This window comes from Uloborus diversus, chromosome 3, assembly GCF_026930045.1.
Source record: "Uloborus diversus isolate 005 chromosome 3, Udiv.v.3.1, whole genome shotgun sequence".
Taxonomy (NCBI): domain Eukaryota; kingdom Metazoa; phylum Arthropoda; class Arachnida; order Araneae; family Uloboridae; genus Uloborus; species Uloborus diversus.
Genome location: NC_072733.1, coordinates 67,446,424 through 67,471,510, shown reverse-complemented (window position 1 = coordinate 67,471,510; position 25,087 = coordinate 67,446,424). Strand labels below are relative to the sequence as shown.

Genomic DNA, 25,087 nt, shown 5'->3' with positions numbered 1-25,087 from the left:
AAGAAAAATGCTTTTGACACTATTCCTACCGGTTGTCATGTAAAATGACTCCCTGAATCCAAATAGGACCACCGTTTTCCCCGTTTGTCGAAATCTAGGGAAATTCCACATTTCACCTAAAAAATGAAGGACAAGTTCCTCTGAACGGTGAGCAGTTTGGAACATAGTATTGATGCACTTGTGATAAAATCGCATTTTTTTTTTTTTTCAATTATAAGCATCTTCAAATTTTCAACACTTAATCAATCTTTTTCTCAGTGCAGTATAATATATTCATTTCGATCCTTTTTACTTTATGCTTTATTCATCATTTTTCTTCAACCGTTGCAGTTCATTTGCAATTTTCCAATCTATTCATTAGTAATGTTTTGTGTAACTTAGTTACTAACAAAGCTACTAGCAAAATGTTTGAACTTTCCACCTCCTGTTCACGCACCTGCTAAAAATACATTTTATCATTTTTCTGGCGATCTTTTTGTCTTCTATAACATCCCTCCTATCAACTGCCATCTATATTAGTTTGGCTTTATTTTTAACTTGGTGAGTTCCAAGTCTCTTATTTTACATTCATTATCCAGAGATTTTTAATAAGGATTACTGCCGTCTAATTTTTCCCCCATTTAAAAGAGTGGTGCCTTGTTTTCTGTTTTCGTTGGTACTGTGGAATAATTTTGAAGCTTCCTAATGTTTAGGTGAGTCTTTATTTATTTACTTATTTATTGTTTGAATTAAGTTATCAGGTACTCCAGCTGAGCTACCAATATCTTTGTTGTTACCTTTTTCGTTATACTTGTCTATTTGTAATACCATATGTGCATGTATGTATACAGTGCTGTAGCTGTTTTGAGGTCACGGTTAAAAAAGGTCAGTTTCCACAACTTACGCCAGTTTTTATTTAAAAAGCATACGTTTCATGATTACAATATTTTTATTAAGTTTATGTGTATTTAACGCGCAAAGTTGAAAAAACACTTCTTTATTCTCGTAAGTTTTATATTATAGCCTGTTTCATTTTTTTTCTTTTGTAGTTCTCTCTTTTATTTATTTCGTGACTTACATTTTTTTAAACGTAACCTAAAGTGCACATTCAAAACTATTTTTTTGTTTCATTTTCATCTGTGACCATACTACACTTAAATGTATGATATTTCTATTTAGAATTAGTGCACTATTTTATGTAAGTTCAATTTTGCAAATTTTTTGTAATTATTTTTTTTTACATAGTAATGTTTGATAACTTAATTTTGTGATATACTGCAATGGAAACTGCGATTTTTGGAATAGAAAACATACCTTAACATTCAACAAATGAGAAACATTTTACAAAATGAACTGTAATTGAATCGGTAGTCTGGAGAAGGGAACAAGCGCCAAAACCTGAAAATTTGAATTTTAGCGGTAAAAAATAGTTTGAAGGTTGGATCACAATGTAAGGCAGAAGAAGAAAGAATTGAGTTTGCAAAATTCATTAGTTGGAACAAGAGAACTAGTCCGGTCTTTGCTCCCTTGTTCCAACCGATGAGTTTTGTAAACTCAATTCTACACATGAAGAGATAGGTTTTTATATTTTTCTGCTGCCTTACATTGTGAGCCAATCTTCAAACAGTTTACCGCTAAAATTCAAATTTTCATATTTTGGCACTTGTTCCCTTCTTCAAACTACCGATTCAATTGCTTTATACATCTAAACTTGAAGAAAGTTTTTTTTTTTTGATTCACTATGAAAAATGAATCAGAAAACATACATAAAAAGCTGCAAGACGAAATCATAACCTCCTTTTTTTAAGTCGGTTAAAAAGAGACTACATTTCTTTGTCACACGAACGCTTCATTGTTTTTGTTATAGGTCAGGGGTACCCAAAGTGGGTGCCGGTGCCGCAAGAGGGGTTCCGCGAATTGTCCATATTTTCAATATTCGTGAAAATTAGATGCATTTCATGGGCATATTTTCTTACTTTTATGTATTTTCTTACTTATATATATTTTCTTACTTTTATAAATTTTTACTTAAAAATTTATTTTATAGGCATATTTTCTTACGTTTAGCTGATTTTAGTTATTTTTCCATCAGAGAATATTACAGTTCTAATTAAACATTTCGAATGTACGTGAGTCGATTATGTCGTGCAGAGAGATCACAGATCTGCAGCTTTTTTAAATGAACGAGTTAAATGAACGGATCAAAGGAATGAACGATCCTCTGATGCTCGGATCATTAAAAATAACATTGCCCACCTCTAATTTTCACGCATATTGAAAATATGGACAATTCACCGCTTCCCTCGCCCTCCTTGCGGCAAAATTTTCTCTTTTAATGAAAAGAAAATTATTACGCATGATGATAGATGTTTTACAATGATAATTGGAAATGCTAGAGTACAAATTTTGATTATCAACCTCTAGGTTTCAACTGTAGCTGCTCTGACCCCACCCCACTCCCCCTTCCCGCCAGCTACTATAAATAATTCTTCAACTACACTTCTAGGAAACAGTGGTACCACTTTTTCCTAAAATTTCATTTTCATATTTTTAGAAGAAAAATACTTTTTTATGCTTACATTATGCTTAGTGGTCTGAACGAAGTCAAAGCTTTAAAAAAAAAAAAAAAAATGAAAGAAAGAACACACTACGATTAATAGTCAACTTACCTGAATAATAACTGTAGCCTGCATATAGGAGTCGAAACGCCAAGTAGCATTCCCGTAGTATATATTTTATTACGTGTGTTATCTGTCGTATGTTCGGTACATGTAATGCGTAATATTAATATAAATTAGCTATAATGTTGGACAGCCCGGGCGGGCCCCAAGTTCAGCTAATTCATAGCCGAACGCTCCTCCGAAAAAAACTTATCAATTTAACCGAACAACTAAGTTCAGTGCTTTTAAGTTTTGTTAAAAAGAGATAAATAAAAAACAGGTTATTTGTAATTTTTTTTCTTCGCCGAAAACGACGCAAAAAATTGGAAAATTGTATTAAAGTTTTGCTTTAAAAAAAAAAAAAAATCTGCTCAAGAACTACAGTCTGCACCAAAGTTTTGCAACAGCAAGGGGCGTCAAGTTGTTAAATAAATTTAATGTTTCACTTCGTATTCTAAAAAAAAATTCTTAGTTTTTAATGAAAAGCGTCATTTCAATTTGAGGTAGTAATTTTTTTATTTGTACAAAGTGTCAAAAACTCATTAGAAGAATCTATATTTCAATATACGATTTATTTATTTTCTGAAGAAAAAACTATTCCATTGTAGTCTAAAATCTTAAACCTGATACTTATATTTTCGCTTATATATGCTTTAATTTTCTGACCGGAACCAAAGCTTTAAAAACGAAAAAAAAAAAAAAAAAAAAAAAAACAACCTTCAATTAAGAATCATTTAAGCTCCATCTTGCATCAAGTTTTCATAACAGCTAGGAGCCTTTCCATCTCATTTATTCTATTTCCTCATATCTTTTATTTATGTTATAAAGTGTTCATGTAATGTGTGATATTTCTCTAATTTTTTGATGCAGATTGTCCGGACTTGGGTCCGAACACTCATTCTTCTGGATACCAGTCGAACGCTCTGCCGATCGAGCTATTCAGCTCTGTCAGTCACAGTGCAAGTTAAAGTTATAAATTTAACCGAAAACCTCATTCTGGTTCTTTAAAACTGTTTTGACAGAAAAAAAACTATTTTTAGACCGTGGGTCTATTTTTCGTCAATAGCCTGCACGATAAACTTTAACATAAGACGTAAATCAAAGAAATCGATCAAGAATTGAGGAAGATCTCGTGTAGAAACAAAAAATAGGCTACAGAAATAATATATAAGGATAATACATCAACGTGTACATAATTCGGACCCGTATCCACGCTTTCGATTTTATTAATACTTATTGTAAACTGCTTGATCATTTTACTTAATATTAAACAGGGATCGTTCACCATTAAAACTACAGATTGCATTCGGCACCTTTCAGGGGTGAAACGCTTGTTCACCAGCGGCACCCAGTGGCGTAGCTAGGGAGGGGCGGAGGGGCGGTCCGCCCCGGGCGGCACTATTTTAGGGGCGGCAATTTCACATTTTTGATGCGAAAAAATTGAACGCGTTTTCCTTATAAGGAAATCATACTTTTGATCTATTCCTGGAGGCAAAAAAGAAAAAAAAGGTCTCCGAATTGTAATGTTTTAGTACGACTTTAATAATAAAATTACTCAATACGAAACATGAGTTTTTCTTGTGGACATCTCAGCACCAATGTTTGTTTTTTCTCTTCCTTCGTCTGAAATTAGACTGAGGGAGACGGAAGTGTAAAGTCAAGGGATCATGTTTTTTTTTTCTTTTTGCTATTAAGGTAAACTAATACGGAGAAAACAATAAATGTCATAACCTTTCGTTATATGATGAAGCTACCACTTGATTTTAAATAATTTCCATGGAAAACATCTTATTAAATAAAAAAATCTGTGACCCCGCCCTAACCCCCCCCCCCACTTCCCCCAATCAACTCTAATTTTAATTCTGAAACTTTGAATTCAAATTATGTTTTTCGCAATCACGAGTTGCGACAAGACCCTACTCATTGGAGCTATTGTTTCTAGAAAAGGTTCCTCCCCCCCTCCCCCAAGCTTATCCCTCCTGGTTGGTTAAGGGTGTAAAGTTGAGTGTGCGTGTGTAGGCTTACGTGTGTGCACAAGGTGGTCACAAGGTACATGGGGAAAAACTTTTTTCAACTGATCTTTTGCGGCACCCCCCTAAAATGTGCCAATAGACTAGAAAATGTGATTTGCAAAGTTTCAAGTCATTTCGATGATATTAACACGTGCCACAAAGAGGCTGAAGTTACGAAAAATGGTAATTTTTAGCAAAAAACCGTAGTTTTTCATCTGTAAAACCAAAACTGTTCATTCTAGAAACTTCTTTCTGGTCTCATTTTATAGGGAATTTTATTCTCTTTAAGTCTAATTTCATCTAAATTCTTGTAAAAATTTATTGAACATTATTCAGGATTTTTCAAGTCAGGTCGTAGCTAATACTATCCTCAAAATCGCGTAAAAAGAACGAATGAATCATTATAATATAAATTGTATTGCTTCTTTTAGTTAATGGTTGTAACCTCCTTACAATGAAAAGCTATTAGAACAAAAACAGCAATATTATCAAAAATATATGCAGTGAAATCCCATTACAACGAATACCGATACAGTAAAACCTATGAAGTTGACCACCCTTGTAAGTTGACCACCTGTCTAAGTTGACCGCTTTCTTCAGGAACGGAATTAGCGCTTATCATATAAATCAACCTTTGTAAGTTGACCACCTGCTTAAGTTGATCACTAAAGTAACGCACCACTAGTGGTCAACTTACACAGGTTTCACTACAACGAAATATCTGTTTCAACGAAAGAAATTTTCAGCTCCGATTTGATTTCCATTACGTTTCTTGAATTTCATTACTACTAAAACCTAGTTACAACGAAGAAAATTTCTGGTAATTTGAAGTTCTCTGTAGCAGGATTTCATTTTACTATAGTTATATCTTTAAAACTCAAAGCTAAAACAAACAACTGCATGTAAAACTTATGAAATTGGCTGTAGAGGCCATAAATACGGAACGTTGCTTTCCTCCTCGGTGGTCAGCGCTAAACACTAGCTTAAAAATCCCAGTCTTGTAAGGGTTTTCGACCCCCCAAAGAAAGGAAAAACTACGATTCCCAGGATAGTGGCCTGTGTTCATAGACGAGGACTTGTTTGGACTTTCGTCAAAATGAGTCATTTTATGTCTCCTTTCTGCAGTACAAAACCTGGTTTTGTGAGTACAGTTTGTTACAGAAAAAGTTTTTGTATTTAGCTTGTTGCTACCACATCTAAGAAGTTGGTTTGAAAAGAGTTTTGATTTGCAAAATAGGTACGTTCACTAGTACTCAACCAGATATTTTCCAGATATTTTTCAAGAATTTCAGAATGAACGATATAAATAAGAAGCAATTCAAAGCAAGTATAGAAGATTGAAAACAAAATAAGCAATCAAGGTGAAATTCCAAGCTTTCTTTTTGAGAAATAAAACAGTAGCAGCTTAGTGATGCCTATAAGAAGTTCATTCCACTTTGCTTAACTTATTTAGGGAGTCTCTTTAAAACGTTACTTTTCGAGTATCTGGCGCTATTCATCACACAAGATGGATGGCAAAGGCCATATGACGTGGTGAAATGCAAAGGGATGTAAGTGGACTTTTTAAAGTTCCTTATAAAATGCGTTTAAAGTGCAGATCCTTGGTAGACTTTCATGGAACTGTTTTTCTAAATCATGCTATATAACAGCCCCTACCAGAGCTACTAGTACCATCTCTTGCCCCTAAGCAGAGGAGAAGTGCCCCTATTATCCTATTATTTGTAATGATCATCTCGAAAATTTTAATTTTGACAATTACATTCCTTTGCTTCTCACTGCCTCATATACTCTTTAAAAATATATATTCTCAGGGATGAGCTTTCCTTAATCGATTTAAAGATAAAAGGTATTGGATATATTTGGTTGTTTATCAGCAATATTTACGGAAAAGTGCGGTTTATTGTCTGCGATCCAGCTTTGGCCCCCAACCAAGATCTACAGTTAGTAAAATCTTTAGTTCAATACAAGAGTATTTATGAAGATGATGTAGGCACAGAACTACCTAAAATAATTAACCATTTGTGGCCCCTTAACTCAGACAAGGTTGCATTTCCCTTTTTTGATGATACTTTAGGGAGGAAAGAAAAAAAAAGATCAAAACAAAGAAAGTTGCAAAATTAAAATCCGAAGTAGATAATGAAGATGATTGTGAGGATAGGGATACAAAAGCACAGCTCAATCTGAAAGAAGCTCAGTTTACTGGACAAAGAAGTAGATTTTTTCATTTCTCCTAAAACTTTTTAAGAGATACAATTTTTTAAAGATATCCAAAATAGATACAAAGTTTTTAAATACTGATCTTAATGAATAGTGTGAAAACCAATATTATATTAAAGCTGAAAAGATAGTAAACAATTTAAGGGTTGTCAATGGCACAGCTGAAACAGCTGTAAAACTAATTTCTAACTAACGAGTTTCTATTACAAGTTATGTCCGAGTGTAGGCACATTTTTCCACATTCATCAAAATCTGTCATATCGAAGCCATTACTACTTTAACTTCTCAATGAAAAGTAATAACATAATGATGAATAATTTAACAGTGTAAGCAATAAAATGCATTAGATTTTTTCTTTTCTTTTTTGTTAACACTGCTTTCTCTTCTGAACCACTTAGTTCCTTTATTTTAAATCAGCAATTTGTTGCATTTAATTTTTAAAGTACCTCCAAATGAAGCCTTTTTAATGGATAAATTAAAATCAACAAAGAGCAAATAAATGTAATTGAATATTGTAATGCTTTTAGGTATTTGCATGAAAATTCCTTATTGATATCTTCCACGACCTGACCTAAAAAATGCCAAGTACCATTCTATAAATTGTGTTTAAAAATGGATAAGATAACTCATCACGAGAATAAAATTTCCTATAAAATGAGACCAGAACGAAGTTTCTAGGATGAAAAGTTTTGGTTTTAAAGAAGAAAACCTATGTTTTTTTGCTAAAAATCACTGTTTTTTGTAAATTAAGCCTCATTGCGGCATGTGTTAATATTATCGGATTAAGTTGAAACTTTGCAAATCATGCTTTCTAGTCCATTGGCACATTTTAGGGGGGTACCGCGGAAGAAATTCGAAAATCAATTTTTTGTGACCACCCTAAATGACGCCACCGTCCAGCAGAAGTGAATTCTGGGGGACAGTGCTCAGGACGAAAGGAGCCGCGCCGGTGGGCGCTGGTGCTGCAGAGGCCCCTGGTCCAAGCTGAAAAAGGAACCACAACATCAAGGACGGTCAAGTGAGAACAATAAGCAGTCGCGATTGCTCAAAAAAAAAAAAACACCTATTTTTTTAAAAGGAAAGTGACAATTAGAGAAGAAGGAGAGTGGTCTCAAATGGAGGGCGATTCCTTGCTCATTTTCAGGGTAGCGTTATCTTTTCAACAATTGCTTTGATTGGCCACTGACTACAAAGTTTTCACTAAGAGAGAATGAATTTTATGTTCATTTTATTTTAAAAAAATATTCACAACTCTAATAATAATTGTTTGTACTACTGCATTATATCAACTAATTTCTTTATACAATGAATATCACATTTAGTCATTCATTTTAAGGAAAGGTTTTCAATTATAAAATGATCTTTAGGCAAAGCCTTTCACATTTCGACCTCTACTAGTAAAACAGAATCCTTCAAATTTGATCTTGAAACATTTTCAAGGGATAACGCCTACCCATCTCTTTACATTTCATCTTTTAGCCTTATATTGATTATTGAGTTTATAGAACTTCAATACCAACAAATTCCTGAGGGCGGTAAAGTCCTGACCCTTATTGTATAATGATTAAAGATAGTCTACAGTGTGTATTTAGGACATCAACTTCGAACTTTAAAATCCCTATCTCATCCAATGTCTCCAAAAGTAGCTTAAAGTTGGAATTTTGAAACTTAAACTTCAGAAAAATTCTATGGTAGGGACCGCAGATGGGGTCCCTACCATAGGTCACCTAATGTCATCACAGTTGGCTCCAAATTTCGTTTTTAGAAATTTTTGAGGGAAGACCGCGAATCCTTTTTTTCGCAGTGGTGAAGAACTTAAAATAAGCAACAGTTTTTTTTGTTTTTTTTTAAAGGTTTCGGGTCGGAAACCCCCATCCGAACTCTTTCTCATAACGTTGTCCGTCAAACAACGGCTAATGTCGCGTTTTTAAGACGTCATTTTCAAAAAGTTTCTAGGGGAGACAGAAAACCCATCTGACTTCCCAACATTTTTGGAAAAATTTGGAAACGTATGCCGCCAAAGACAACCCACAATTGCGTTTTTGAAACTTCGGCATCGAAAAATTTACAGAGAGCTCCTGAACGTTCCCCATTCTCTTTAACGTCAAAGGTAGATTAAAACTGATTTCAAGTTGGAAAATATTTCGGGAGGCAAATATAGTGTTTGTTGGAGTTAGAGGAGACCCTTACACCGGTAGATACAGCCTACATTTACGTTTTTTTTTTTCAATTTTGTTGAGCAGCTTTCAGGACAGCACCCCCGAACCTTCTCAATATCTTCACGTATACAAAGATAACCTAAAATTGCTTTTTTAACATTTCAGTTTTGGAAGATTTCCTTGAGAAGTCCTGATACCCTAACGTCACCAAAGAATGCATGAAACTAATTTTAATTTCGAAAAAAAAAAATGGAGGGAGTTCCAAGCATTTTTTCTATAAGCGTTACTGAAAATTGCCAAAAATTCCGAATTTTGACTCAACTTTTGGAATGTTTCGGTGGGGTTCTGAATTACTTTTTTTTTCCTGCAAGAGAAAGGTGAAAGGAAAAATCAAATTTCTTTTCTGTTAAAAATCTTATTAAAATTCTTTTGGCTCTTGAATGTATCAACTATTACCTATTAAGAAGGGCGGCAAATTGAGAAACCGCCCCGGGCAGCAGAAAGTGTAGCTACGCCACTGGCGGCACCCAATACGGAGCCGAAATGGCACCTCTAAGTAGGGTGAAAAACAGGCACCTTTTAAAAAATAGGCAGCTGAGGTGAACCTTCGGAGAGAGAAATGGCACCTTACTGTAGATCCTCCTCACCCCTACCCCGTATTGTGTGCGTTTTTGAATACAGTTGTGTAATTCTTTTTTTTTTAATAGTTTTGTTTTGATTCATGATATTCTACGTTGTGGACTTTTTCACATTGCATGAATTCAGTACTGGAAAAGATTAAAACTTGTAATTACAGCATTTGATCATATTTCAGAGTTTTCAACATAGTTCAGAAGTGCTCATTGCTTTAATTCATCTGATCGTGCTCTAACTCAGTGTTTCTCAGTCAATTTATTTTTAACGTGCAACAAAATTTAATAACTTTTCTGTCCATACAAATACAATTTTAAAAGAAAGGATAAAATTCTGATATTTTTTATTTATTCATTTGTTTTTAACAAAGTATTATTTATTCACAATACGCTTTAAAACGTTGAACACAAAATTTACTCGGCTCGGTAGAAAACAGATTTTTCTATCCGCATGCTAAACCAAAGCTTGACTGATGCTCAAAAACTCGTGTGAATATTTGCTAGGGAGTAGCATCAATCTGGTATGACTGTTGGCTCTTCATTTATAACTTGTTTTGAAAAAAGGGCGCTGCGTAAACGTACCCAATGTGTAAACGTGCCCCCTTCTACCCTACTTTTAATTGGCCATTTACAAATAACAGGTGAGCCACAAGTAGCCTAAGAGTTGCAGTTGGAGTATTGCAGCTTAAAAGCACACTTATGCAGGGGCTAAAATCAACTATTTAAATGGAGGAAAGACTCCCTTGATGCTTTATGTTTGAAAGGGATCCCAAATTTTATGAAGGAGAAAAAGCAACAGTATTGGTTTACAGCCAGCTGTTTATTTTCACAATTTTATCCAAACTGTTAACTAGCGATTCATTTTTAGTGAAGGTTTTTAATTTTCTATGCAAGGGGAGCCTTCCTCTCCAAGCATTTTCAAGGAAAGGATCTGAGAAATTTTGAAGAGAATTGACACTGATTTTAAACCTTTGTCATTGGACTGTTTTTATTTCTCCAGCTTAACTCTCCATTTGAATGCATATGTGATGTTTCAGAGATCCAGCTCCGAACTTTTCAGTCCCAGACCCAGAGTGAACCATCTAATGATTAGCAAGAGCAATAATAAGTTAATGAAGTAGTATTTTTTTTTCAATAACTACTGGTAGCTTTATAAAGGACTAATATTTCTTCTAAATTTTAGTTTTCTGTTTAATCTGAGCCACAAATTAATAAGTTATTACTTTAAGAAGCAAAAATTGAATTTTTACCTATTTTTAGAAATATTTTCAGGGAAAATGTAAAAATTCTTACATTTACACCTTTATGCAATGAAAAACACTGATTCGGTTGCCCATATGTGAAATAAGAAAAACAAAACAGGAACTTTCAATGAGTTTTTTATTTAATTTTAGAAAACAAATTAAGTACAGTAACAAATTACAAACTAAATCCTTCTCCTAGTTAAAAAAAAAATTAGTAAATACATGTTACATATAAACTATTAATACAAAACAAAACGTTATCACCAATGTGTCCAGCACATAAACAAGTTGATTACGCTTAAGCTAAATATATATATGAACGAATATATATATATATAAATACATAAATGGCACAGATAAGGAGGAACCTAAAGAAAAAAGGCAGTTTAGTTATAGGGGAAAATTCATTTCATATGACATTGAGATACATGTAACGCAAGTGTAACTAAAAGTAAAAAAATATGCATTTTTGAGGGTATTATGCTGATGCCATTTATGTAGTAAATGAAGCATTTTTGTTTTAACCTCCTCAGTCCCAGTGTTGCCTGTAGGAGAAACTAAAGAACTTACAAAAAAGGTAAATAAAATGTGTCAATGGGGCTGCAAAATATTAGTTAATTTTCTTGTCAGTAGATGACAGCACTGAAAAAAGGGTAATTCATGGACAGATTTCTATTCATAGCTTCTCTACTGACAAATGAAAACAGCTTTTTCTGTAAAAAAGAAAAGTGCATTGGAACGTATCCCTGTTTTTAACTATCTTTATAGTGGAAAATAATTAAATATACAGCTGATTTTCTTAAATATTGTTTTTTCATGTGATATTTTCCAGTTTCCATCTTCTGATTTAGAACAGTACTATTTTTGCGTCGCTCCTAGGGGAGACAATTTCCTCATACATAAATTTTTTTTTCTGTACTTTATTTATGCCTTTGGAATCAATTAAAACAAAAACATTTAAACTTTATCATTAAAAAATGGTCTTGGGTTTGAGGAGGATACACAAAAAATAAAATAAATGCATGAAAACTCAATTTTTCTGAAAATTACCACAACAATTCAAAATAATAGAATATAATCTATAGAAGAAAAAGAAATGTTTTCTCACTAAACCGATAAATGTTCTCAAAGTATTAATGAAATTAAAAAATAAAAAAGCAAATCATAACAGACAAAAAAAAAAAAAAATACTGTATACATTTTACTTCTGCAAAATAACTTTCTGGATTAAAAATAGCTATTTATATTTAAATCAAAAAGCTGCAATAATAGTAATAACTTTTGGTAAAATTTTCATACTTTTAACAACAATAACACAAATAACACATCATTTTTCTTATTTGACAAACAAAAAACGTTCTCTTCTTAAAAATACCTCAACAAAAAAGAAAGTAAAGTAAATCATTTGTAAAAAATTCTTCAATAAAATCACAACATTAAAAGCAATTTTTTTTCAACAAATTATTGCCCTATAGCCAGGGCTAAGGCAGAAATACATGAAATACACCCCAGCTCAGTCATTCCAGAGGAGGACTGCAGTTTCTTGCTTATTAGCACTCATCAACCAGGCTTAGGAATTGACTGAGCTGGAGGTGGAAAAACTCTTAAGGAAACCAAGAGGTCTGTGCTAGTTCTATATTAGCTACCAGTTTGTTCGGCACTCTTGGCTTCCTTAAGAGGTTTTCCATTTCCAGCTCAGTCAATTCCTAAGCCGGGTTGATGAGTGCTAATAAGCACGAAACTGCAGTCCTCGGCTGGAATGACTGAGCTGGAAGTGTATTTCATGTATTAAAAGCAACATTAAAAGAAAAACAGCACATGTTGAAATAATTTGACAGCCCATTGTGCTTTATGTTTTTTTTTTTTTTTGCATTATTTATAACACTGTCATCAAAACTATTTCAAAACAAAAGTAAAAAAGTATGACTTCTATTTAACAATAAAAAAACGTAAATGAACATGAAGAGCTAAAATATGCAATATAGATCTGGCAGATATTTTTAATTTGTTGCCTGTCATTGTCTATCCAAGTTAATAAATTGTAAAGTAATATCTCGGCTAGACCATTAAAACTCATTTCAACCTGGCATGCAGGAACTTTCAGCCTAGTACCTTTCCAGGAAACCATTGCTGAAGGCAGTCAAAATAGTAAAATAAATGACATTTTTCAAATGTTTACCAAAATATAAACTCCCTTTTATATCAATTTAAAGAGAAAAGAGATAAAAGAAGGAGCAGACAAAAGGAATCACCAATGACAGTATCAACTTCGAAAAATAGCAAAAATGTATCACACATTTAACTGAAAACATACCTACATTTTTAAATTAGTATGTTAACAAACATAATTATAAAAATGAAATGTAACTGTGTGAACAGCAAATGTTTAATAAAAAAAACAATAATAAAACAAACACATAAAAGATATATGCAGTAAATACCCTCAAAGGAAAAAAAGATAAATTTCTTTTTTGTCCTTTTTTCCCCATAGTTCAAAATCATTGCACCTATTTCACATAAAATAAAAATTAAACATAACTATTTATTTGTTTTAGTGTCATTATGTCACAAGGTTGACATATAGATCAATAATGTTCAACATGTTGATTGCGGAATGATTTCTAGTCGATTTGCCTGAGAGATTGAGCAACTATCCTATTAGTTATGTATATGCACTCTTTTTTTTGTTAAAAACAACAATGAATGAACATCCTGCTTGAAACTTGAGCACTAAAGATTCCATGAATGATGTTTATTTCATATACCCCACATTATAACACATTACTGAAAAAGTCTAATTTCTCATTGATTTACCTCTTTTTATAAACATGTCAGCAGATAAATAATTTTTGTGTCCTTGTTATTTAATAAATATACTGATAAACCAATGATTTTAAAAGAATTTTTTCCTATCTATCCTCTCATCAGTAAATGCAATATTTCGAAGGTAGATCATTACAAAGTCTTAACATATAATTTGCTTTTAATGGCAGACATGCTGGCCGCTCCTATTTATACACCATGAATAGAAAGAAAAAAAAATATAAATGAGTAGTGACATAGTACTAAATATTAAAAGGTTTGCTGTACAAACAAAATACAGAGTTGGCATAAAAAAAATCACGGTTTTAAAAATTTATATTTCATAAATTATTACACTTCCCACTATAAATGAAAATTTTTTTAGAACGTACGTGATTACTTAAATGTGCTGTTCCGCAATGCTGGATTGGCCGTACACGTGATGCTGATTTACCCCTTATGCATTGGCTAGCTCATGTGATTTATTTTTTTATTTGGTTTTGTCCAAGACTTTATTTACCACCATTGCCTACAACATCGCAAGAACTGAAAGACAGCATTTGTGTGGCATTACGAAAAATTGACAGTGAAACACTCCAAAATGTATGGAATAAACCAGAATACAGGTCAGAGGTGCGTCACATTTACCAAAGGCTCACATATTGAACATTTATGAGTGAAAAGAAACTTTGAATATTTATCCTAATTTTTATGCATCATTTTAGTTTATGAAATATAAATTTTTTAAACTGGGATATTTTTTTATGCTAGCCCTGTATATTCAAACAATATTACAACTATTTTTATTAAAATTAATAAAGTAATTAATGCAAATATAAAACATTTCAAATGCAAATTACCATAGTTCAGAAAAATAACAAATGGAAAAAACTAAGTAAATATATTTTCTGGTAAATATAATACTAATGCAATGCACATAGAAAAATGTTACACATAATTTAAAGCGTAATTAAAGCATTGAATTTAACAGAGCACATAAAACAACTTTTATATTCAGAAATGCAACTGCACATCAAAGCATCAAACCTAATTTTGGATATTGAAAAAAAAAAGTGTTATTTCTAAAAGGATGTAAATAAAGTCAGATTCAAAAGCATTGTATGTTTCAGGGGGTAGTTCAAACAAACTTATTTTATTGTACAGATAGATCTTTGAATTATGGAATGAATTTTAATACATTAAGTTTCCTGCTTAATGTTGATAAATTGAATTTTTCTAATTCAATCAATTACAAAGAACTATCAAAGGAGGCACAGTTATAGAAACTCAAAAATGTTGAAGTTTCAAGTAAGAGTAACATTTACACATTGTATAATCCTAAAAGAGCAAAGGAAATTAGCATTTTTACTCAATAAATAAATTAGTAAATAAGTTTCAAGTCATAAATTGACAAATTACACTTAGTTCTCAATTTTTTGCTTTGCATCAACTATCAAAGACAGAAAATTATATTGAATTCCTTCATTGGTAAACTTAATGAAAATTGCTGTAATAGATTGCAACAACCAGTTATTAACCATTTTCTTTTATATCAAGCATGATACATTACTGTCACATTACAAATCACTTATCTGCAACGACCTCTGCATCTGAATATTTGAACCTTTACCAAGTGATTCTAATCTGCTTAAATGGCAATCTCGACACAGAAGGCGCCCATCAAGTGGATAGCAACGTTTATCAGGCTCATCAGTCAATTGCAAACCACAATCCTTTAATAAGAATAAAATGCATTATATAAATATTATAACTCAGCACACTAAAGTGTATTATGTGAAAATTAAAATACACCGAACACACAAAGTATAGAAAAGGAGAAAGTACAAAAAAAAATGAAAATAAATTAGACTTAATGTAGCTGACCACGAAACTACTCATTAGCGTCACAATGAATTTTTTTTTTAAATTGGTAGCAATAGAATGGGCATTATAAAACATGTTTCTGGATGCATAAATTATTTGACCTCATGTCCCATTTATTGAAAAATAAACTTTTAAAGTCTGCCAAAATTTTCAGAAAAGTCGCTCAATTTAGTGATTTTCAGTGAGAAATGGAAGACTTTTTTACACACCATTTTTTAGATCAGATGGTGAAATTGCAAGATAAATTTCTCACCAAGTCTTTAAGTTGGCTCTTTTCTTGAAATTTTTGCGGACTTTAATAGCTTATATCTCGATAATGGGTGGACAAAGACAAAGTTTTTGCATGAAAAATATGTCTCAATATGCTCTTTCGATTGCTACATGTTTCAACTTTTTTCATAAAAACACTATTTGCATGGTTCCCTGGTGAGGAAAAAATAAAAATACCCTCAATATAGAAAAAAATATAGACTTTTTCAAATAGCAAAAAAAAAAACCCTAGTACAGTGAAACCTTTGTAAGTTGAACACTTGCAGTGCACTACTTTGGTGGTCAACTTAGACAGGTGGTCAACTTATAAAGGGCGGTAATGATTTTTTTAAAAATATTTTTGTCATTTCTAGCACCATGTATTCATTTTTTGAGTAATTCTCCCTTATTCTTTCTGTTCAACTCACTTTCATTGTTTAACATTATTGAAAGTGAAACGATAATTAAAAATACTATTCAAATAAATTTGTTATTTTTTTCCTTGTTTCTAACTATATTAGACACTTTAGTTTTAGAAATTCCATATGTGCCGGCTAATTTTCTCTGGCATTCTCCATTTTCAATTAATTTTAATATTTCATACTTTTTATTAATCTCAAGTTCAACTAACTTTCTTTTTCAAGCCTTTTTTGTACAACTTATAGCACAAAGAGCAATAAGCATGACTCTCCCAGTTCATAAAGGCAAAATTAAAATGTCCTATCTCTTAATCCCTTGCACCAGAAACATGTAACTTTACTTATTAGCAGGCGTACATCTGTGTACCCGCAGAGCGAGGGGCCAACGTCTTTAAAAGGGCTAACAGCCCTAGAAATTGAAGAAAAAATAGAAAAAGACTAGCACTAAGACTTATTCACTTTACAAATAGACACTGCTGGCCACTAGGGAGGGGCCCTATATATTTTGTTGCAGGGGGGGGGGCCCAAAATGTATAGATCCTGGCCTTCTCTTTTTAGCACGATTCCTGTGTTGCTACAACATATTGCAACTGAAAGAAAAGAGTTTGAACTTTTCTACTGACACCTATTTTCATTGAACAGAGTACAAAAAGCTATCTCAAATAGAACAACAAATGAAAAACAAGTTTGGAGAATAAAGAGCAGCATAAGCTTTATGCTGCTGTTTAGTTAGTAAAATGCTAGTGTCTCATCAAAGCATTAAAAACAATTTTGGAAGGCTATCAAAAAAAAAAAAAAAAAAAGAAAGAAAAAAGAAAAAAAAAGAAAGAATAATAAAAATAAATACATAAATAATAAAAGAAAATAATTTGCTGATGAAAGTTAAAAAAAATAAACCAAGTGGTAAACTTACAAAGGGTTTTTTACAATACTTCAAACCAAATTTGGCGTACATTAGTGGTCAAGATAGACATGTAGTCAAGATAGAGAGGTGGTCAAGTTAGAGAGGTTTCCCTTTATTATATGAGATAGGACTAATTCCGTTCCTGACAAAAGCGGTCAACATAGACAAGTGGTCAACTTACAAGGGTGGTCAACTTTACAGGTTTTACTGTAAAAAGATGCAACAAAAGGATGAAATTATTACCTACTACACATTTCAATAGTTTGTTTTATTTCTTAGTCTTTATAAGAATCTTGGAAGCATGCTTCACAAAAGAATGAATTTAAAAAAAAAATTGTAATATAACAGTGCACCGGTTAAGTACTATTGTCTAAACCAGGGTTTCTCAATGGAGGCTACAGAAAAGTTTTAGAGGGCTACAGGAAAAATTAGGAAAATAGGGGAGCCATGAAAATATTCCCTTAATGTTGACAAAATATATTACACTACAGGAACTATGAACACATTTTTGTGTCTTTTCTCCCATGAATTAAAAAAAAATGTAATGGCCAAAATCGAAAAAATTTATCCATAGATTGAATTTGAGGAAGGTCATTGATGGGGGTCAGCATAAAATTAGCTTATTTTTTACTTTTGCCAACTAGGATACCACACATTATGCAGACTCTAAAGGGGTGCAAAGAAGGGAGAAATGCACTTTACCTCTCCTCAGTGGCTCAGTTGAAGCTTAAAAATAAATCATTACTGTAAACTTTTTCACAATTATAAAAGAAGGACGGTGTGATGTGAGTACTTGATATGATAGTACTTTAATTGATATAATGGCTGTGTACAGTATAACTACCTAGGATTTTCACATGAACAGAAATTGTGTTTAACTACCATGGTAGCTTAAAATCATACCACAAAGCCCCACCAGCCTCTCTTTACTCTGTATCAGTATCAGGCACATTAGCTACTCTTTGATCAAATAAATATCCTCAAAGGATTCCACCCTGGGGTAGTGGAGGAGATAAAAAAGCCTGGACATGCTACTTCACGGGCATTCTGAAAGAGGCCTATCGGGACAGCTTCTAAGCATGTCTACTAAGCCTAAAATTTCGAAGATTTTTACTTTTTACATTAACATCCTCAACTCCCACATTGGGTTTCATTACTTTTCAAACATGTGTAATTTCAACTATAATTGAATATTTCCTATTGTCCTCGGTACAAAAATGAGGATGAAAATGCTATCATCACTACTTCAAAATACACTTATCTTCTGCTTGAGTTTCTATACCACATTAGCTACAAAATTTCTGCATTTATATTATAAGTTTAAATCAAAATCATGTTTTCCCATAGTATCTAAAAGTTTAAATTAATATATATATATATATATATATATATATATATATTTAACCCCTTACCAGTAATATTATTTGAATTTTTTTTTTAAAAATGGATATTTTCTTTCCCTGTCATCAGCTTACAAAGTTCAGTGGGGAAAAAACAATAACTACTGTGACTATTTTAACATATGTAAAAACTAGATGAATTTCACTATTTTATAAGTTGAATCAATGCTAAATTTAATGCAACAAAATATCATTCTCTTGTTATATATTAATTAGCAGAAACATTCATATTAGGGCCTGAAGAATTCAAACTAGTTTTCATTTATGTTTCTGACATTGTTGGAACAACAAAGTGTTTGGTATAAAAATCATGTAAAATTTAAACAAGTAATTAAAAAAAAAATTCCTAACAAACTGTAAGACATATTCAAATTTCTCATGCCTGACATTAAAAAAAAAGGGAAGAGGAAAACTGGGACTAATATTGCCTGGTACGAAAGTGAGTGAAAATAAGCTTCAAGTGGTGACTGTGGACAAAGGTTTACATGAAAGTCAAACAATTTAAGGAGACATGAAAGATAATACACAACTTATTTGTCAACATAAGTACCAAGCACATTGAGACATTTGTCATACCACTTGATAAGCTTTAAAAAGCACTCCAGGAAAACATTGAGACTTTGCATATGGATGCAGCATTGAACATCTATGGCTAAAAGATTACACATCCACCTGGCTTACCCAGATCTGACGTTCAGATGTTGGAAAACAATGTGACTTGGTGAGAGCAAGGCAAAATCCAATTGCAACGTTTGGTTAGGAACATTTATACCAAACACCATATATTCCTGATCTTGCACCAAGTTACTTCTATATGTTTTTGGCACTGAAAAAGTTTTTTGGTGAAAGGCACTGTGGAAGCAATGATAAAGTCAAACAAGCAGTTAAACACTTCTTTTGTATGCAAAGCCCCAAGCTTTTCCTGGAGGGCTTTTTTAAGCTTATCAAGTGGTATAACAAATGTCTCAATGTCCTTGGTACTTATGTGGAAAAATAACATTATGTCACACCTTTAATGTCTATTTTTTGACTTTCATGCTCAACTCAGGCCACAATCAACAGGGGAAACTTATTTTTCGACTGCCCTTCATGTAAGGATCATTTCACGGTATTTTGGACAATTATGTAGAGTTTGTAACATGACTTTTTTTTGTTATAACTTTTTTGATTTACTGTTTAATTAGCACATTATTTTGTTTTCAGTTTTTCCTACCAACAGGCTAACTCAAATTAAAACAATTTGCAAATCAAACAGTAAACTAAATAGTTATGGCAACAAAAGTGTCATGTTACAGACTTTACATTCGTTCGAAATACTGTGAAATAGCCCATAATTGAAAATGATGAGAAGAGAAAAAAAACTCGGTTAGGGTTTCACAACATTGAAACAAATTCAGCTCAGAGATTACACGTTCAGCCCATATGGGTTACCCAAACAAGACTCAGGTGACACTAGCAAGGGGTTAAAGAGATTTTTTAAATGCATATTTTGCAAATTCATACAAGTAAAAATAAAACAAGATTAACATGAAATAATTTAAAAAATCTAAGTGAAATTAGATTGGGAGAGAAAACTTGGACAAATAGGAAATGAAAGATTTTAGTGGTTAATATTTTTACTTACTTCACAAATATAGCAGTCAACATGAAAGTCCTTCTCCATTGACACTACTCTTACTGTTTCATCTGTTCCCTATAAATAAAGCTCAAATGTAATTCCTTTTTACACAAATGACATATTAACAGCATTGACTAGTTTTAAGAACAAATATAAATAGTTTTTTTGGGGACATGAACCATTATAGATTCAAGTGTTTTTAAAAAATCTTTTATGAATTGATAAAACTTGAAAATTAAAATTCTAGTATAGATTATAAAGGGTTAGATGCAGCTTTGAGTCTTAAAAACAGGGGGGGGGGAGGGAAGTAGCTATAATAAATAGTAAATATATAACAGCTTTCTTTCTTATTAAAAATACAACTAAAGCAAAGATGCCACTTCAAACTAGAGTATTTTTTGTTTGACCCTGATACTGTTGCTCCTGCAATCGACTTGGCACTTGACTGAATGTCATCGACTGATTCAACACACCAGTAGTATGAAAGACCTGAAAATCACATTAAACCTAGTTGGTTTAATGTCATAATATAAGGGTAATGAAGAAGCAGAAAGTGATCAAACCTTTTTAATAGAAGGAAGAAATATTTTTGCACCAATGGTTATTTTTTAAGAACAGTGCTGTTTGAGGTCATTTATTACAATATTTGGTAAAGAGTTCTCCCAAATGAAATAAATTCAAATAATGTATTTTTTTCTCAGGGTATATGACAAATCACTAAATACAAACCATGTCTAAGTATAATATTACGATAAACTCATTAATTATGATTGAGGATCACAGTTATACATTAAATAATCTCATACTTATTTGAATCTTAAATGGATAGCCTTTACTGACCAGAATTTATAAAAAGGCAATTGAAAAATTAAATTAAATAAAAATCATAATAACAAAACAAAATTAAAAAAAAAGAAAGAAAAATTTGAAAATTTTGCCAAATTAATGATACAGATTCAAACTTAAGAAAGGAAACTTCTCGAAAGAGAATTTACCTCAACAGGCGTGATTGCTTTTCCACACATAGCACACTTTGGAGCATATATCCTAGGATAGAAAAGAAAATTTATATAGTAAAAATAGGAAATCTTTATTGATAACAAAAATCAGGCCTAGTTTTCTGTAAAAAGCACAGATCTTAGAAAATCATATCTGATATAAAGCTGAAACTGAAATTTAACTTGCAGTTATACTATTATAAACTTTCTAAATTTTTAAGTAACCATTCTAACTGTCTTCATTATGTTTGTATGCATTGGGTTACAACATATCTTTCAGTGACAGGATTTTAAATCAAATTTTGGATGAGATAACAAACTATATATATATGTTGATATATTCATATATATATATGTATAAATATATATATAAATATATCAACAAAGTTTAAACTATTACATCAAAAATTGACATAAAATACTGCTCACTAATCACGTATTAAGATTTTCTTAGTAGGTTTATAGCTTCAGGAAAACATTAGTAATAAAAATAACAGATAATATAGCTAAGTAGGGTAGGTTGGCAAAAGTTTGACCTCTTTTGAGAACAGTTCATTTTTGAAACCTTATACAAAATTTTGAAAAAAAAAAACTTATTGTCTTATTTTATCTTGGACATTATTAATAAACAAAAGTTCATCACTATTTTCTAAAATAATGCTTTAAATATTCTTGATGATTATATTTTTTTAAATGAGTGTTCCACTTACCCCATAATAAGGGGTAAGTGCTCCCCTTCCCTTTTATTTGAGTTTGAATGAAGCATATCTAAAAAAAAAGGTAAGTTGGTTTTACTTGATGAAATATGTACATTTTTAGTATGGATTATTTTTTTTTTGGTAAATGCATCCCTTTATGAGATATTTACTGTCTTATAAATCTGTATGATGGAAAATTTTAAAACAGAAAACAAAACAATTACATCTGTGAACATCCTCCCCCCCCCATCTTGAAAATAAAATTCAAGTACTTTTTAAGAACATTTGTAATTTTCTCAACAACAAACTCTGATCAGGGGTTTGCAAAAACATTAAAATAAGTTTCAAGAATGAAGTTATCATTGAATCATAATAATACTTTCAGATTTGATATCCAATAAAATTTGTAAGCCTAAAAATCATAAAATGTTTTTAAATAAAGATAAAATTTTTGCATTAGTAGGAAAAAGAAAAGTCTACGAGAATGTACATAAGAGTGAAATATTTAGTATTTTGGCTTATCTAAGCATCTATTCAAAAGAGTCTATTATGTAAGAAATTGGATGGTTGAACAAGATTTTCTATAGAAAATATTGGATCACTGTGACAGAACGGAATGAAATAGATAAAAAATAAAATTTGCTATCCATGGAAGGAATATTTAACAATTTAAAAGTTTTATTAATGAAGTAATTAAATAATTCATAGCTATTATTGATACAAGATTATTTTCAAAACATAATATTACCTTTTTTTTAAAGTACATTTTTAATATCACAAATTTTGTAAGTTATAATTTTCAGAATCATTTCTTTAAGAGTAAAATATAAATAATGAGATTTTATGAAATAATTGCAGAGTTGTTAGCAATGTTTAATGCTTAATAAAAATGGAATTTCAAGGAATAAACTATAAAATAAGAGACTTTCAAGGACGTGTCAAGAACATATTTGTGTAATCAATTTCTAAAAAATAACAGTTCATGTAAGTTGATATTAACTTATCCAGTTTTCTAAAATATATTTTTAAATATATCAAGTCACTTTCTGCTAAGCACATGTTCAGTATTGGCATGTTTAAATACTTTTTACATATTTGATATATTTAAGTCATTATTCTTTTCAAAATATTTTTTTTTTAAATATGCAACTACCAAAAATGTATTAATAAGTAAAATAGAAAAATATTATTTAAAAAAAGAGTTACAGATTAACTTTTGAATTTTAAAATAACTGAAATTAGTGCATGATGCAAAAAAATTCAAAATTAAAAAAAAAAGAGCAAGCATTTTTCTGCTAAGCAAGTATTTAGTGTGTGGCACATCTATTTTTCTTTTTCTTTCTTTTTGTGTTGATTCTATTTTAAAAGTTTTTTCAGAAACATTTTACTTCAAGTAAAAAATAAATGGAAAATCACAATAAAGTGATCATTATTTTCAAATTCGGATTTCCCCTGAAAAATATGCAAAAGCCAAAATTTATGAATATGCAAAAAGTAAATAAATAAATAAATAAATAATAATAAAATATTATTTTATAAAGAACCCCACTAAGCTAGAATATAATAGAATAACATTTTAATTTCAAAAAAATTGAAATAAGAGCAGGATGCAAAAAAAAAAAAAAAAAAAAGAAAGAAACGAGCTTAGGACTGCAAGAGAACTTTTCAGAACTGCTTCCTGGCTTCCTCGGGAAGCAGATCAGAAAAATCAGGAATTAGTGTTTCTGGTTTTTACTATAAAGAATAAAAGTTTAGGAAATAATTCAAGTGAATAAAACACTTAAATTCAACTGATGGAATATATTGAAGTTGCTAAATGAGAAAAAAACATTTTATTTATTGGTTAAATTTTGACTACAGAAAGTGATTTATCACATCCGTGGACTGTAACCACTTATCTTTCTTTGTATCCATATTTTATCTTTCATGCACCAATCAAGAAATTAGCTATTTAAGCTATATTTTCTATCAAGAACACATTTAGTACACACTTCTCAAAAATTTAAAGTTAAACTTTATTTTCATATTTATTTAATTGCAAGTTTAATACTTGTAACCAAAGTCACTTCTGTGGACAGAAAAGAAAGTGCCAGTAAATTCTTCCAGGTTGCAGCACCAAACTGTATTGGTCAAAGGATTAACTCTCAAGAAGCCATTTTGTTTAGTGGGGCAGAAACAGAAGCTTGCTTTGAGATTTCTGTGACTGTATTTAAAGTTTTTGCCCTTGATTTATAAAAAGTAAAGATCAACGCATTACATTTGTGTCTCATGCAGATAAGACAATAACCAGATAAGATAATAAAATAATTCAATGAATTGATAATATTAAATGTAAAATATTTGTATTTCAACTTTTAAGTCAAAACTTCAAAAGCAGATGTTCTTAACTGTAGAAAATGGTTGGTCTACGGATGTGTCACTAACAAAATAATTAAAAAAACTTCAAATATTTGTTTGCTTGATCTGAACCACTATAATAGCGTTATTACTTTAGGATAGAGCAAATTTAATCTTAAGTATTTAACATATTAGGAGAAATTTTATTTTTTTAAAAATCAGCAGCAAAATTCCTGTTTTTTCTGAGAATGACCCAACAGCGCAAGTGCTATTGATGGTTCCTATTCAACTGGTTTATTCAGCTGAAATCTGATGCATGCGCTTTGACGTGCAAGAGAAATTCTTTTGCAGAAATCGGATAGTTTTCAAGGATTAATAAAATTTACAAGGACTTCATATGATGTTCAAGTATTTATGGAGGCCCTTGAAAATCAAAATGAGATACGAGAACTTTTCAGGGATTTTTTAAGGCCGTAGGAACCCTGGTGAAATTTATAGAAAGCCTATAGGTATATATTTTACTTTTACATATAAAGGTATGTTGAATAAATATAATACATTTGGATCAATATTGGTAAATTAGCCAGAACTATAAGTTGAGAAAGAAATTTTTATCATTAAATGACTGTGTCTATTGAAAGTTGGCTAAGAAAGAACCATTATCACCTCATCCTCAGTAATTATTCCAACATCATCTTCACCAGACCAATAAAAAGTCACTATTTCCATTAGTTCTTGCAAATTCAGCATACTTTTTTTAATTTGTATAACCAACTTCCAACTTTATGCCTACAGACTACTTTATGGTTTTCTTTGATGTAAGTTTCACAAACACATAATTCACCAGCTTTAGCAGTTTTTGTAGCTAAACTATC

General features: G+C 31.3%; 1 protein-coding gene across 1 annotated transcript in view; it reads right to left on the bottom strand.

The window, feature by feature from the left end:
* Positions 1-11,025: 11,025 nt before the first annotated feature.
* Positions 11,026-25,087, bottom strand: part of LOC129218208 (LIM domain-containing protein jub-like) — a 167,186-nt gene continuing 153,124 nt past the window's right edge. Inside the window, exons 6-8 of the mRNA XM_054852424.1 lie at positions 21,175-21,226; positions 20,186-20,254; positions 11,026-15,438 (exon numbers count right to left, since the gene is read on the bottom strand). Of these exons, the coding sequence (XP_054708399.1) occupies positions 15,283-15,438; positions 20,186-20,254; positions 21,175-21,226 (277 nt within the window). The 3' untranslated portion in view covers positions 11,026-15,282. The remainder of the gene's footprint in view (positions 15,439-20,185; positions 20,255-21,174; positions 21,227-25,087) is intronic.